Source organism: Schistocerca piceifrons, chromosome 4, assembly GCF_021461385.2.
Source record: "Schistocerca piceifrons isolate TAMUIC-IGC-003096 chromosome 4, iqSchPice1.1, whole genome shotgun sequence".
Taxonomy (NCBI): Eukaryota; Metazoa; Arthropoda; class Insecta; order Orthoptera; family Acrididae; genus Schistocerca; species Schistocerca piceifrons.
In genome coordinates, this window is record NC_060141.1 from 100,490,164 (window position 1) to 100,506,642 (window position 16,479).

The 16,479-nt window shown below is 40.8% G+C and overlaps 1 protein-coding gene across 2 annotated transcripts in view; it reads left to right on the forward strand.

Moving 5' to 3' along the window:
• LOC124795149 (ribosomal protein S6 kinase delta-1) overlaps positions 1 to 16,479 on the forward strand; it is a 191,715-nt gene that overhangs the window by 158,151 nt on the left and 17,085 nt on the right. The window contains exons 12-13 of one of the 2 annotated variants that reach the window (XM_047259032.1): positions 12,366 to 12,576; positions 12,657 to 12,752. In XM_047259032.1, the coding sequence (XP_047114988.1) occupies positions 12,366 to 12,576; positions 12,657 to 12,752 (307 nt within the window). Of the gene's footprint in view, positions 1 to 2,488; positions 2,574 to 12,365; positions 12,577 to 12,656; positions 12,753 to 16,479 lie in introns of those variants that run through there. The other variant, XM_047259033.1, reaches the window with a different exon arrangement.

A 16,479-nucleotide genomic window follows, 5' to 3' on the forward strand; every position in this document is an offset into this window, starting at 1 on the left:
GTACATTCTAGCCTTTATTACCAAGTAAATTACACTTGTAATACTAATAAATTTATTAATTGAGAAATTACACTGAAAATTACTGTTCACAGCAATATTTTCACTTGCCACTGATGGAGTGTTGTGACTGTTGTTGATTCCACCAAGGACAAATGTTGACAACATATAAACAGAAACTTAGGAATCAGCTCATTGTTTATAGCAGTAACCTATTCCTGAAATTGCCATAGCATTGTGACCTTCCACAAAATGCTACACATGCTGGTGGCAGGATACAGTCACTGCGCGCGTGCGCGCGCCCACACACACACACACACACACACACACACACACACACACACACACACACACACACACTGTATGCCCAGAGTGTCACTACTGAACTAATTGGGCAGTGTCACCTGGGGTGCCTGTCCATAAAGGATGTGGCTCATGATGCTACTTACAAGTCTGCATTTCTACTACCCAGGCCTTCTAGGTACTCTGTCTCCCCATACAGTTTCAGTGTTGCTGTACCCTCAGGTGACAAAAGTCATGGGATGCCTCCTAATATTGTGTCAGACCTTATTTTGCCCCGCTTAGTGCAGCAGCTTGATGTGGCATGGACTCAACAAGTTGTTTCAATTTCCCTGCAGAAATACTGAGCCATGCTGTTTCTGTAGGTGTCCATAATTGCGAAAGTGTTGACATTGCAGAATTTTGTGCATGAACTGACCTCTTGATTATGTCCCATAAAGGTTTGATGGAATTCATGTCAGGCAATCTGGCTGGCTAAGCATTCGTTTGAATTGTCCAGGAAGTTCTTGAACCCAATCGTGAACTGTGTGTGACATGGTGACATGGCGCATTTTCATCCATAGAAATTCCTTCGTTGTTTGGGAACATGAAGTCTCCAATTAGCTGAATATAAACATTTCCAGTCATTGAACAGTTCAGTTGGAACAGAGAATCCAGTCCATTCCTTGTAAACACATTGCACACAATTCTGGAGTCACCACCAGCTTGCACTTCACCTTATTGACAACTTGAGTCCATGGCTTTGTGGGGTATGCACTACACTTGAACCCTACCATCAACTCTTACCAACTGAAATTGGGGAATCATCTGACCAGACCATGATTTTCCAGTCATCTAGCGTCCAACCCATATGGTCATGAGCCAGGAGAGACAATGCAGATGATGTGCTATTAGCAAAGACACTTGCATTGGCCGCCTGCCCACTCGCATCGGTCATAGCCCCTAAATGCCAAATTTTGCCATAAATTCCTAATGGATACATTTGTGATACATCCCTCATTGATTTATGTAGTTACTTCACACTGTTGCTTGTGTGTTAGCACTAACAACTCTACGTAAATGACACTGCTCTTGGTCATTAATTGAAGGTTGTGTTATCCGTGGTGAGAGGTAATGCCTGAAATTTGGTATTCTTATCACACTGTTGAAACTGTGACTCTCATAAAATTGAAATTCCTAATGATTTCCAAAATGGAATGTCCCATATGTCTAGCTCCAACTACCATTCTGCATTCAGTGTCTGATAATTGCTGTTGTGTGGCCATAATCATATAGGAAACCTTCTCACATTAATCACTTAAGTACTGACGATAGCTCTACCAGTGCATTAGCCTTTTATACTTTGCATATGAGATAGTAGGCTACTGCCATCTGTATATGTACATATTGCTATCCCGTGACTTTCATCATCTCAATGTACATAAGAACATTCAGTTGTTCTGGCACAAATGCTGGTGGTCCCTCTCTGGGACTGTCTCTAGGGCTTCGTGGGAACTATCTTTCCAGCTGTAATCAGCTGTTACGTGGCCACTGCACACGACATTGCATTCATGGCAACAACCCACTGACATTATGCCACTTTCTAACCCAGTATCAGTTTTTGAAATCTATACATTTTAATGTATAACATTCTAGCAGATGTAGCACAGGCTGTAGAAAACATTCTATTCACCGTATAGCAACATGATGGAGGAGATTTAATTTTTGATTGTGGATGCCAGTTGTCTTAGACACTTTGAACCAAGGAACCTCTTACAAGAGTGCATCATTCTAATTTTCATTCCATCTCTCTCCAGTTATTAACTAGAGCTCCAGGTCCACTGTAATTAGTCCTAATGCTGCTTATGATCGTATGTGTCCCAACTTCAAGAACCATGGAATGATTTACTCAGTAATCAGTCTTTGTTAATTTATTATTTGGACACTTATGACCTCATCTGTTTTGTTTTTCCTGTCCATTTGTATTTTCAAAGGTTCTTCCCTGTGTGTAGCCTAATAATAAAAGAATTGCTCTCATGTTATTTTTCTTTTATTTAACTAGACAACAAACAGAGGTTTGAATTGTACAAAAACAGTTGCAATTGATTATGTTGGAAACTAGTGCTTGTATGAGTCAGTCCTGTGATTGTTGTCTGGTTATTATATCAATCATGGCAATCTCTAAAGCAACACTCACATCTTTGTTCACAAGATTACTCGTGTGGTCATGCAAGAATCAGTCATCTGTGGCCATGCTCAATAACTGCTGCTGTGGTATGTAGAACAACTCAACGGTCTTACTGTGCTTAGAAAAAAAGTAACAGTGCTACAGTGCAGTGCATAAACTTCTTTCCCACCCTGTGATAACAAGAATGCACACTTATACGAGGAAGAAAATAAAAGAAATATCTATGCTCACATACTAAAGGAATTATTTTTCATAATTTTCTACCAAATGAGCATAAGATTTTGACTGGAGACGTGAATAACAGTTTCAGTAACAATCATGTCTTGGTGGTAAGTGTACTACTAAATTGCATGTAAAAACAGCTGTTCACTGAGATCTGAACTATTGACCTAATGTGTGAATTAATTGTAGAATAATGTAAAATACATTGTCTATATGCACAAATTATGCTGTAATTATATGTTATTGACATTACCTACACCTGTACAATTACATGTTACAAGTGGAAAAAAATTGAAATTTGAAAATTGAAGTTGAAACTTCATTTACATCATGTTGACCTCTAGTTTGTAGACACAACATGGCCATTCAAAAGGGTGCCTCGGTAACGTAATGTGGCAAAGGCTGTCAAAAACTGCTCTGTGGTGGTAATTTTAGTTCAGAATACTTGATCAAGGTGACAATGGTAAAATACTAACTCAATTTCATATTCCCATAAGACAATCCATGTTTAGGCTTTCTGTTGTTTCCCTTAATCACTTAATGCAAAAGCCTGATTGGTTCTTTTGAAAAAGTAAATGATTGATTTCCTCTCCCATCTTTTGACAGGCTGGGTGTGTGTTGTTTCTCTAATGACCTTGTTGTCAGTGTGACATTAAATCTTTGTTGTGTTCTTCTTCAGAAGAGTGCCATTATTCTAGTTAAATATAAAGTCTTTCATGTTTAATGCAGTGACTGTACATGTACACTAAGTTGGTATATCAGGATGTGTGGTAATTCAAGAATTACAGTTTATATTGTAAACTATGCCATTAAACTGCTCCAGTTGTACCAACTCATACAAGTAAGAACTACAAAATACATTACCGTATTTACTCGAATCTAAACTGCACTCGAATCTAAGCCGCACCTGAAAAATGAGACTCGAAATCAAGGAAAAAAAAATTTCCCAAATCTAAGCCGCACCTAAAATTTGAGACTTGAAATTCAAGGGGAGAGAAAAGTTTTAGGCCGCACCTCCAAATCGAAACAAAGTTGGTCCATTGTAATATGAGACACAATTTAGGTCGAATGAATGACGATACAGCTACAGTAGTTTGGTTAGAGTCGTAAGCTTAGCAGTTAAGCTTTACCAGGTAGCCATTGCTATGCGTCAGGTGCTCCGTCCGTATTTATACGAGTAACCTTCCTTTTTCGTGTACTTCTTCTGGTTTGTATTGATTGTTTATTTTTCTTTGATCTGATAAGTGCCATTCTCTTTGTTATAGGTGTTTACGTCACACTAAGCTGAAAATGCGTTACTGTACTGTGTCATGCATTGTTTGTCGCATTCTGATAATGAGTGTTTACGACCTGGCGCCGCTCGCGGCATGCCTTGCTTTTGTGGACGCTGCTGCCGCTTACAATTAAAAAGAGAGAGAGAGAGGAATCGTCTCATTAGCGAAACAATAGCAAGAAACCGCTATTTGCTGTTACCTACACTTCTGCTTTCTTTGATAATGATCAACAAGAACCAAATAATAGACAGCGTATGATAGAAGATGTTCTGAACGAGAGTTTAGCGAAAATTTTTCTCCGTTTGAAAATCTTTGCAGACGCCTCTTTAGTACATTACATTCTGCACTGAAATTAGAGTCATCTTAGATTTAAAAATCTAGTCAATTGCCGTGCTTCATTTCTGACTGTATCACTATTAGGCATAAGAATAATACGAATATAAACATGGGATGATATCTATATTTTTCCACGTTTGCTGTTGTCTCACTCTAGTTTTGTAGTTTATTAGGCAGACAGAATTTAAATGAGTTAGCAGCAAACACGAAAGAATACATAGCAAAATTTTTATATTCGTATTATTCTTATGATGAAGAGAATACAGCATGCTATTCACAATTCATAAAAGTTCCTATAAGGAACCATCTCTTCTCACAGGTAGGAAAAAATTCAGAATGTAGAGTTGGCCATATTAACAAACATCCCAAACAGTCTTGCCAGTCGGATTTTCGTAGTACATTGAAATGCTGCTACATTCGAAGATGCACAATGCGAAATTTGTTGGTTGGTTGGTTGTTTTTGGGGAAGGAGACCGGACAGCGAGGTCATCGGTCACATCGGATTAGGGAAGGAAGTTGGCCGTGCCCTTTGAAAGGAACCATCTCGACATTTGCCTGGAGCGATTTAGCGAAATCACGGAAAACCTAAATCAGGATGGCCGGATGTGGGATTGAACCGTCGTCCTCCCAAATGCGAGTCCAGTGTCTAACCACTGCGCCACCTCGCTCGGTGCGAAATTTGTATTTACTTCGTTGGATAATGTATGAAAATGCAGTGGTCGAAACTCAAGTCGGAGAAAAAAAGCTCGTCTTCCACCTTTTTTTAAAAATTTATTTATTGACGCAGAGGGTTAGGCGCCAGTATTTATCTTTGTGCCTGCAAAGCAAGCCTGTGTAGCGCTACATATATTCGAAGGCAGAAGTTAGTTGTGGCGGCACCTACCAACATTTTCCAGAACTTCCACTTACTTTGCACTCGATTCTAAGCCGCAGGCGGTTTTTTGGATTACAAAAACCGGAAAAAAGTGCGGCTTAGATTCGAGTAAATACGGTAGTCTTTGAGCGATTTATGGAAATTGTTTGGGAATAGTTTACTTAGTTATATGATGCCACACACATAGGTATTTATCATGCAGAAAACAATAATTCAAATAATCAAACAATGGAAAATCGAGGATGGAATGTAACAATATTATAAATAGGAAAGTTGCTACTCACCATATAGTGGAGATGCTGTCACAAGTAGGCACAACAAAAAGACTGTCACAAATAAACCTTTCAGCCTGTAAGGCCTTTGTCAAAAACAGACAGTACACACACACACACACACACACACACACACACACACACACACACAAACTGCAGTCTCAGGTACCTGTAGTAGCCACATGTATGTGTGTGTGTTGAAACAGGTATCTTGTATTGGAGACAGTGCCATCTATTACTTTATTTGAATTATACTATGAAAAGGAAAGTTGCTACTCATCATATAGCGCAGATGCTGAGTTGCAGATAGGCATAACGAAAAGACTGTCACAAATAAAGGACTTTGTCAAAAATAGATGCCACACACACACACACACACACACACACACACACACACACACACACTCACTCACTCACACTCCCTCCCATATTTCCTTAATGGTTTTTGCAAATTGTCTTACATGCTCGCCCTCCGCTCCCAGCCTTGGACGAAGCATGTCAAAACGTGATGGCATCTTCCGCCCATATACCACTTCGTACGGCGACAATCCTGTCAATGTATGTACCTTACTATTACACGCACTGGTTACGAATTGCAAGTACACATCCCAGTCGGTGTGTTGACTATTTACATAGTGACTCAACATCTTAGCGATCGTGCGATGCACTCTCTCCGTTCGTCCGTTTGCTTGCGGATGGAATGGATTAGTCCGTAGTTTCTTTACCTTCAGTAACTTACACAGTTGCTTCATCAGATCAGACATGAAATTAGTAAATTAGTACCTTGATCCGAGATTAAGGACTGAGGTATCCCATACCTGAGTAACCAATTATTAGCTAAAGCTTGTTCCACTGTACTTGCTTTTTGATCTGGTAATGCAACCATGACTAAATACCTAGAAAAGTGGTCAATCACTGTTAACACATACTTATTCCCTGCTGCACTCCTATTAAATGCACCTAATATATCAATTCCGATTTGTTGGAAAGGTCTGTCTGCTCAGTAATCTTTGAAGCTGAACCTTTGATGGCTCAAGTCCGCACACTGTGCACGTGGCACACAATTCCTGACGTACTCGTCCACGTCTTCACGTCATGTCCTCCACCAAAACTTCTCCGCTATCTGCCTATCCGTAGCTCTTCTCACGCCATGTCCTGAAAGAAAATGGTCATGCGCCTGTTGCAAAACTTCAGATCTTAACGCTGCTGGTACGACGACATGCGGGCCGCATTTCGTCGACCTGCAAAGTAATCCGTCCTGTACTAGGCACTGCGGTTGCTTTCTGAACGATTGGCAATCACTATCCACGGCTTGTGACCTTTTACACTCATCTTCAATCACCCCTGTTACTTGTAATACTGCCACTTTCCTGCTCAATGCATCAGCATTGGCATGTTTCACACCTGGCTCGTGTATTACCTTATAATCGAACTCACTGAGTTTCAGCACCCATCTCACTAGCCTACTCGCTGGGTCTTTCAGACCTAATAACCATTTCAGAGCTGAATGATCTGTCACAACCTTAAACCGTCTACCATACAGGTAACATCGAAAGTACGAAATCCCATATATTACCGCTAACAATTCCTTCTCCGTTGTGGAGTAATTTTGTTCCGCCTTGTTAAGTTGACAAGACACGAACGCAATCGGATGTTCTTTGCCATCAATATCTTGCCCAAGTACAACCCCAAGAGTGTGATTAGACATGTCACATTGTAGTATAAACTCCTTTTAAAAGTCTGGAAACTTCAAAACTGGATCTGATGTCAGTATCCATTTCAACTCTTGAAATGCTTTCTTGCACTCTGAGGTCCACTGGAAGGTAACACCTTTTCTTAGCAACTTAGTAAGTGGCCTCGCTATTTCTGTGAACCCCTGTACAAATTTTCGATAATAGCTCGCAAGACCAATATATGATTGCAGTTGTTTAACGGTTTGCGTAACTGGAAAATCTCATACTGCAGAAGTGAGACAAGGATGTATCCGTACCCTGTCCTGACTGATAACATGCCCAAGATAATTTACTTGTGCTTGTGCAAAATGGCATTTGTCCAAACTTAATGTTAGCCATGCTGCCTCTAATCTTTTAAACACCTCCTTTAACCATTCCACATGCTGCTCTATATCTCTTGAAAAAACTATAATGTCATCTAGATACACCATGCATTTTTTCGGTTTCAACCCAAAAGGACTCCATCCAACAACCTCTGAAATGTTGCTGGGGCGTTTTTTAGTCCAAACGGCATTCTTTTATACTTGAAGTGACCGCAATGCTGTTTTTGACCTGTTCTCCGGACATACTTCAATTTGATGATAACCGCTTCGCAAATCCATAGTGGAAAAAAATTTGCACTGCCCTAGGTTGTCTCACATATCTGTGATATTCGGAATCGGATATACGTCCGCTACTGTCCATTCATTCAAATGTCTGTAATCGCAACAAAAGCGAAATTTTTTCGACCCGTCCAGTGACTTCATCGGAACTAGGACCACGCTACTAGGCCAAGGATTATTACTGTGCTGGATTATCCCATCTTCCAGCTGTTGCTCTATTCTCTGCATGTGCTGCTCTTTTGCAACTTATTTTCTTCAGTCAGTTTCTTAACTTGCTCTGTCAATGCGACTACGGCGTCACTTGTCCCGTGTGTCTGGCATTTTCCGTGTGACATACCTCACCTCACAAAAATAAAATTGTATTACCCAGAAGCAAGTTAATTCTTAGCACGTCTAATGGCAAGCCATCCAGACTTACCACATTGCCCCGTTACATGACCATAGAAGCCACACACATCACAAGCGCTTGGTACAAATTTATCGCAAGGAGCGACGTGACCTGTTAATCAACACACTACACCTTTAGATGGTACTAAGTTAACGTGACTATCATTCCCACGAAACTGCGATAAGTCTACAGGGCTGCTAGGCCTTTCAAATGACACTCTCACATCCCTTAACGTTACTCTCGACATGTCTAACTACACAGAAAAGATAGAGAGAAGGCAGTTGCTGGACTCACCCTATTAAATATGTAAACTGCTACAACCGTGTTTATATCTGAATTGGAACAATTGTCATCCTTCAGGTGGTTAGTGAGGGTGGATTTAGAATTGCTAATGTCCTGATGCTCTCTGAGCTGTATGCTAAAGGAGCGGCCAGTTTGGCCTATGTAGGCGGAAGGACACTCACTACCCTGAATGCAGTAGATCCCCAATTGTACATAGCAATTGTCTGCTCTGGTTTCGTGGTGCTTTAATAGGTGCCTGACCTTATTGAGGATATAGAAGTCAGCTATAATACCCTCTTTTCTAAGCCATTTGCTGCTCCTATTGGGTATAACAGCCGCATATGGGATCCTGCAAAATTATTTTTATTCATTTATTTTTTTTTAAGAATTATCATCTCTATTAGATGATAAGGTAAACTGGTACCAAGCATTAGAAGCAATGTTAGATTCCATTTGCAGGAGAACATCATCAACAATGTTCAGCTGGTAACCATTAGCATGTGCTATAAATTTAACGACATCCAATTCACGCTGGTGCACTGTGTGATCAATAGTATGTGGACACCTGGCTGAAAATGACTTACAAGTTTGTGGCACCCTCCATCGGTAATGTTGGAATTCAATATTGTGTTGGCCAACCTTTAGCCTTGTTGACAACTTCCACTCTCACAGGCATATGTTCAATCAGGTGCTGGAAGGTTTTTTGGGGAATGGCAGCCCATTCGTCACGGAGTGCTGCACTGAGGAGAGGTATCGATATTGGTCAGTGAGGCTTGGCATGAAGTAGGCATTCCAAAACATCCCAAAGGTGTTCTGTAAGATTCAGGTCAGAACTCTGTGCAGGCCAGTCCATGACAGGGATGTTAGTGTTGTGTAATCGCTCTGCCACAGGCCATGCATTATGAACAGGTGCTCAATCGTGTTGAAAGATGCAATCACCATCCCCAAATTCTCTTAAACAGTGGGAAGCAAGAAGGTGCTTAAAACATCAATGTAGGCCTGTGCTGTGATAGTGCCATGCAAAACAACAAGGGTTGCAAGCCCTCTCCATGAAAAACACAACCACACCATAACACCACCTCCGAATTTTACTTTTGGCACTAAACATGCTGGCAGATGATGTTCACCGGGCGTTCACCATACCCACACCCTGCCATCAGATCGCCACACTGTGTACTGTGATTCGTCACTCCATACAACGTTTTTCCACTGTTAAGTTGTCCAATGTTTATGCTCCTTACACCAAGCGAGGTGTCGTTAGGCATTTACTGGCATGATGTGTGGCTTATGAGCAGCTGCTCGACCATGAAATCCAAATTTTCTCACTGTCCTGATGCAGTTTGGAATTCCTGTATGATGGTCTTGATAGATGTTTGCGTATTACACATTACAATCCTCTTCAACTATCGGCAGTCTCTGTCAGTCAACAGACAAGGTCAGCCTGTACAGTTTTGTGCTGTATGTGTCCCTTCACATTTCCACTTCATTATCACATCGGAAACAGTGGACCTAGGGATGTTTAAGAGTGTGGAAATCTCATGTACAGATGTATGACACATGTGGCACCCAATCATCTGACCACGTTTGATGTCTATGAGTTCCACGGAGCACCCTATTCTGCTCTCTCCTGATGTCTAATGACTACTGAGGTCACTGATGTGGAGTACCTGGCAGTAGGTGACAGCTCAGTGCATCTAATATGAAAAACATATGTTTTTGGGGTGTCCAGATACTTTTGATCAGTAGTGTAGTTTTGTTGTGAGAGAGGGAACCTAATTGCAAGGTAAAGCATTTCATGAAGAGCAGTAATTTTTTGCTGCTTTGGATCAACTGAGGAGCAATGGATAATAGTACCAGTCGAGAACTTTACTGTCCTGTATCATAATTTCCAAACCTAATAATGAATGTGTAAAGCCAGAACAGTGTTCTGTAGTACACTGAATCTTGGGGTGAATTTTATTAAAGACTTGTTGCAGCTGGGCATCGATCCCATCATACAAAGGTATTATGTCAGTGGCGTATCTTTTGTAACTTACCAGTCTAGGAGGTGGAGGTGGGTTGGGGGCGGGGGTGGGGGGGGGGGGGGAGGGGAGGGGGAGCTGATGTTAAATGTGATTGATTTAAATGTGGGCTATTGTACTGGCAATGGGAGATCCCATGCTGAACCTCAGTTCATCCATATACGGTGTCTTTGAAGGTAAAGTAGCTATGATCCACAACAGTTCTGAGCAACCAAATAATTCATTAATTTTTTTGTGAATTTGGACAAGACTATTGCCACAAGTTGAATTCAGTAATAGAAATCAACTCTTTGGTAGGGATATTTGTATATGGAAAAAAAATAATGCTTACTGATGAAACTTTGCAGTTCCGTACTCATTAAATGACCTCGGGCATTAATAGTGCTAATTAATGGCCTTAAAGGAGTGGTATGAAGCATCACCACACCTCTCAAACTGGACATTCTCAGCTCCTTTGGTACCAAAGTTTTTTTAAGAAATGGGGTGAATAAAACATGTATTTCTTTAATAGTCATCACAATTTCTGCCACGAAATTAACTGTGAGGTTTAAAATGGGGTGTAAAAGAAGTCCTGTGCTTTCTATACATAATCGGCCTTGTCTACCCACACAATGATGTCTTGGTTTTCCAGAAGCTTCCTAATAATACCATGCAAAATGAATTGGTCTTGCACATGGACATACTTCTTGTGGGGATTGTACACTTTTTGATTTTGATTATTTATTGTGCCAAGTTCTAGTGTAATGGCTTTCTGCAGCTTTTGCGAGATGGAGTATTTTGTGGGGTTATCAGATTCAGCCTGCTTCAGGGCAGCAATAGTATGGGCCACCTATGAAGAGGCCATATTTTGATTAAATGGGAAACTAGTACTATGGGAGAGCCCATTCTTTAAAAAACACCTTTCTTTGCGGTTAAAAATGATAGTAGTTTGGTTCTCGGCTGTGTGGTAGAAAATAAAATCGCATTTAGGCTTCTAAAACAGAGTCGATCTTCCAGTAGGTTTGCTTGTATTCGTATGAAATTGCTTAAGCAATCTTTTTTATGGTTTAAATTAAGAGAGTGCAAATAGTTATACAATATGGCATAGTTCTGTTTATTTCAACAAAATATTGCCATAGATATTGGGTCTCAAATTTGCTGAAATCTCAGGGATGCACTGTTAATAGCTGCGTATGCCGTTGAACACATGACTATATCTCTGAAAGAATTGGACTGGTGATTGTGAACCTATACCAGTGTTTATTGGGAATGTATGCGGGTGTTCACACAAAATTTCAGAAAAATCTGTGATGGTCATGCGGGATCATCTACACTACTTAGCATGGAATGACCTTAATTAATAAAGTAAATTTGAATGATCTTTTACTCTTTTGACTGTTCAGTGTAATTAGCAAATTTTATTGTTTAATAATATGTGTAATGTACTTCATTAAGTTTTGTTGTCAACATTCAGATTGCTTTGTTGTTTGAACGCAGTAGAAGTTTTCTGGACATCAGTAAGTTAGACAATTAAGCAGTACTGATTTGGAATGTGTGATTAGAATCAATGGTTATAAATAATGGAGTGGCTTTTATCTGCTGGGAGAAATGATTCTGTGCTTACCCTCAAGATTCCTCTTACTTTGTGATGTTTTGCACTGTTGTGTTTTCTTTACAAAATTTCTCTTTTTTGTTTTGTCAAGTTTTCAACTCTAGTCTGCGGCATATAAAATTGTGAGCTTTACTGGTGTATGTTAATATATTGACGTGTAAGCTATTTTTCCAGGCATCTGATTCTGGATGTAAAGAAATACAACTTTGACTAAATTAAATTTTTATTTTAATCCTAGCTATTTGATTTAAACTACAGAAAGCTCCTTTCTCTGTAAATCAGCACAATAATTTTTCAATTTTTCAGGGATTTGCATCCAGATAACATTCTGTTGGGAGAAAGAGGCTCTCTATTGGTATCATATATGTGCCAGTTGGGAGCAGTTGATTCTGTTGTTAATGAAGAAGCTGTGAACTCCTTGTACTGTGCACCTGAAGTAAAATCCATATTTCCAGTGACACCAGCTGCTGATTGGTGGAGCTTCGGTGCTATCCTTTTCGACTTACTGACAGGAAAGGTAGAACTTCAGCCATAATGTGGTTTGTAAACAAACAAAAAAGATTTACAGTCTACTGAGAGTATATGTTTTTGTTACAGGCACTAGCTTCTTGTCATCCAGCGGGAATTCAGAGTCATACAGTCTTAAATGTTCCAGATTATGTTTCAAAGGAAGCAGTAGAAATTCTAACAGAGGTAAGCACACTGTCTTGTCACTGAAAGTGCCATTGGTATGTACCCATTTGCCAGTGGATCAAAGTACTTATTACTCAGCAAAGCAAAGTGGATTCCCAGCAATTTCAACAACTAATAGCATAGATGGTGAGTGATGCAAATATGCTGATACTGCATCTCCCAGAAAGCAAACTTCTATCCTGGTCTCATAGTTGATAATGCTGAGCGTTGTTGGCCCATTGAATATGGATGTCGCTCTGACCAGGCCATGCTGCAACCCACCTCCTGTTGTTTGGGCCGAGGAATCCCTCCTTTGATACCCCTGCAAAGATGGGGATGACTGGGTCCTATGCATCGTAGTTCCATGAAGCTGGTAGAATGCCGACCTGTGTGAGTACTCAGATGCTCAGGGGGCGGATAGAGGTTCGAGGCCCAGCAATTGGACTGGTGTCATCAATGTCAGTATGGCGCAGACCAGCACAGACTGCCCAGGAGTTTTAAATTCATCTGCTCCAGACTGACTTTGTAGAAGAGGGTGCATTTGTGTGCCATTAGGAACTGTCTGGAACAGTGTCCGATGACCTACATTTGGCTGTTGTTATGCACCAGTCGGTCAACTTGTAGAAGCTTACTGGATGTTTCCAGGGGGGTAGGATCTCAAACAGTGGGTTGGATATGTAAATTAATGTGTGGGTGACATTTAAGGTAGTTATTCCAGTGATAGTAGCGTATAATCAGAAAGAAGGTCTGGAAATATCACATCGGGTGCCACTGATCAATAATCCTTGACCCTATGTTCTGTGCTCATGGTGCCACAGTAATGTCTTTGCTCGTAACAGGTGAAAAATGATGACCACTGGGTTTGCCACAGAGTATAACTGGTGCAGTTATAACCTTTGGAAGAACTCCATTTAATTTTTAATTATCTCTTTTGAAGAAACTGTCACAGATTTCTGGGAGTGAAAGTGCAGGTCAACTCACATGAACTGTGTGTACCCATTGTATAGGGCAGGTAGATTGGCCTGGCTCAGAAATGCAGTAATTCTTGCCTGGAGAGTGGTCATTAGGGCTTTCTGGCAAATGTTACCCATCCTGTTTCATGGGTATACTGTTTCAGCAAAAAAACTTTACCCTCAGAGCTAAAGGCCCATGACTAACACATATTTATATACACACTTGCACTCAGTCACAACTTTCTTGCTGTTACAAGCCTGCACAGAATGATAAACTACTTTCACATCAAGCAGACTACTCTCTTCGCATAATAATTGAACTATGGTGCCACATATCATGGATGTTTTCATACCAGCCTAAGCAATAAGGTTCTACTACCATTAACAACATTGTGAATGGAGCTTTTGCTCAGAAGTTCCTTCAACCTAGTACATAAAGAAGATGTTCCCTTTATGCCCACTTGAGAGCTGCCTCCTTGAAAACAATACCCTCTATAATCCAGCACTTACTAAAACATACACATAACAATAACATGTGCAACAAGGGCGGTCCTAATAATTAGTAAGTAAACACACAAAATTCACATCCTCAGTTACCTTGCAATCCTCTTGTTAGCTTATCATTCCAACTTGCGGCCAAAGTGCTTAGTGATGTGCTGGAATAACTGTAAGAGTGTCTTGCTTAATTTTATTCTTATTTTCCTTTTGTCCAGCCACTCCCCTCCCCTCCTCTGAAAGTGCTGCTGGGAATGGAGGCAGTGCCTCTGTGGTTCCTCAAAAAAGGTGGACATAACTTACATGGACCACTGTGGCATGTGTTACACGTTGTAATTTAAAGTTAACAGCTGCCATTATTTGTATCACATGGTAAAATCCTTGGTAAATTGTAACAGATTTTTTTGGGCTTATCCTTTGGTTCATAACAGTTGGTTAACATAACCCATTTTCTGATGTCAAACAATAGAAAATCTAGGATGGAATGTAACAATATTATGAGAAGGAAAGTTGCCACTCACCATATAGTGGAGATGCTGAGTCGCAGATAGGTACAACAAAAAGACTCTCACAATTAAAGCTTTCGGCTATTGGCCTTCATTAACAACACACACATAAGCACGTGCGTGTATGAACGCCCACATTTGCACACAAAAACAACTCACACACACAAATGCAACTCACACACATGACTGCAGTCTCAGGCAACTGAACCCACATTGCAAGCAGCAGCACCAGTGCATGATGGGAGTGGTGTCTGCGTGGGGGTAAGGAGGAGGCTGGGGCATGGAGGGGGAGGGATTGTATGGTGGGGGTGGCGGACAGTGAAGTACAGCAGGTTAGATGGAGGGCAAAGGTGGGGGAGGGAGTAGCGGAAAAAGAGAGAAATAGAAAGACTGGGTGTGGTGGTGGAATGGTGGCTGTGTAGTGTTAGAATGGGAACAGGGAAGGAGCTGGATGGGTGAGGACAGTGACTAACGAAGGTTGAGCCAGGAGGGTTACGGAAACATAGGATGTATTGCAGGGAAAGTTCCCTCGTGCGCAATTCAGAAAAGATGGTGTTCGTGGGAAGGATCCATATGGCACAGAGTGTGAAGCAGTAATTTTCTGATATGGTACTTTGGTAATACTGGTTTTTTATTATGGGTACTTCCCTGTCATTTGAAGGCTTTAGTCTCCATCTTTTTAACCTGGCTCCAAATATTTTTGAGAAATTATTTACTGGTGATATATCTTTTTCTGGAGGGGTCTTAGATAGTGTGAAAGGAGAACAGCATCTTCTGAGTGAAAACAACTTCATACAGGGACGGCTCTGTCCTCGTGTGGATTTTTGAATTACTTGCCACTACTACATACGGGATAGGGCATCCCAGTCATTGTGTTGACTGTTAACATAGTAACTTAACATTTTTCTTGTTGTACGGTAGACTAAATTTGTCCATTTTCCTGACGGGATAATGCGCTAGTTCAGAGATTTTTAATGCGTGATAATCAGCACAATTGCTTAATTAAATCTGACACAAAATTCATTCCATAATCCCACATGTTTCAAAGCTTGCTTGTGAGCAATTAAGCACTAGACACAGTTTGAAACCCGAGAATAATTTATTAATGGATGTCACCACAAGAGAATACATTTGTAGATATCCTGTGACACTAACAAACCTAACCACAACACTGAACCATTCACTGACCAGTACTCTGCTTACCACCGAGGTCTGGAAAAAGTCTTCCACATGATTTTTCATTGCATCTGTTACCTTTTGTCATGTCCAGAAGTGATAAATGTCATCATTCAAAATAATATTTTGTCACCTACCTAAACTATGCTCTACTTCATCCATCTCAGAACCACATACAGGCCTTGCAGAGGCAGGATGGTCCCTGGCATACACTATGTGATCAAAAGTATCCAGACACCTGGCTGAAAATGACTTGCAAATTCATGACGCCATCCATCAATAGTGTTGGAATTCAATATGGTGTTGGCCCACCCTTAGCCTTGATGACAGCTTCCACTCTCACAGGCATAAGTTCAATCAGGTGCTGGTAGGTTTCTTGGGGACTGGCAGCCCATTCTTCATGGAGTGCTGCACTGAGGATCAATGTCAGTCGGCGAGCCCTGGCACGAAGTCGGCGTTCCAAAACATCCCAAAAGTGTTCTGTAGGTTTCAGCTCAGGACTCTGTGCACGCTAGTCCATAACAGGGATGTTATTGTCGTGTAACTACTCTGCCACAGACCATGCATTATGAACAGGTGCTCGATCATGTTGAAAGATGCAGTTGCCATCCCCAAATT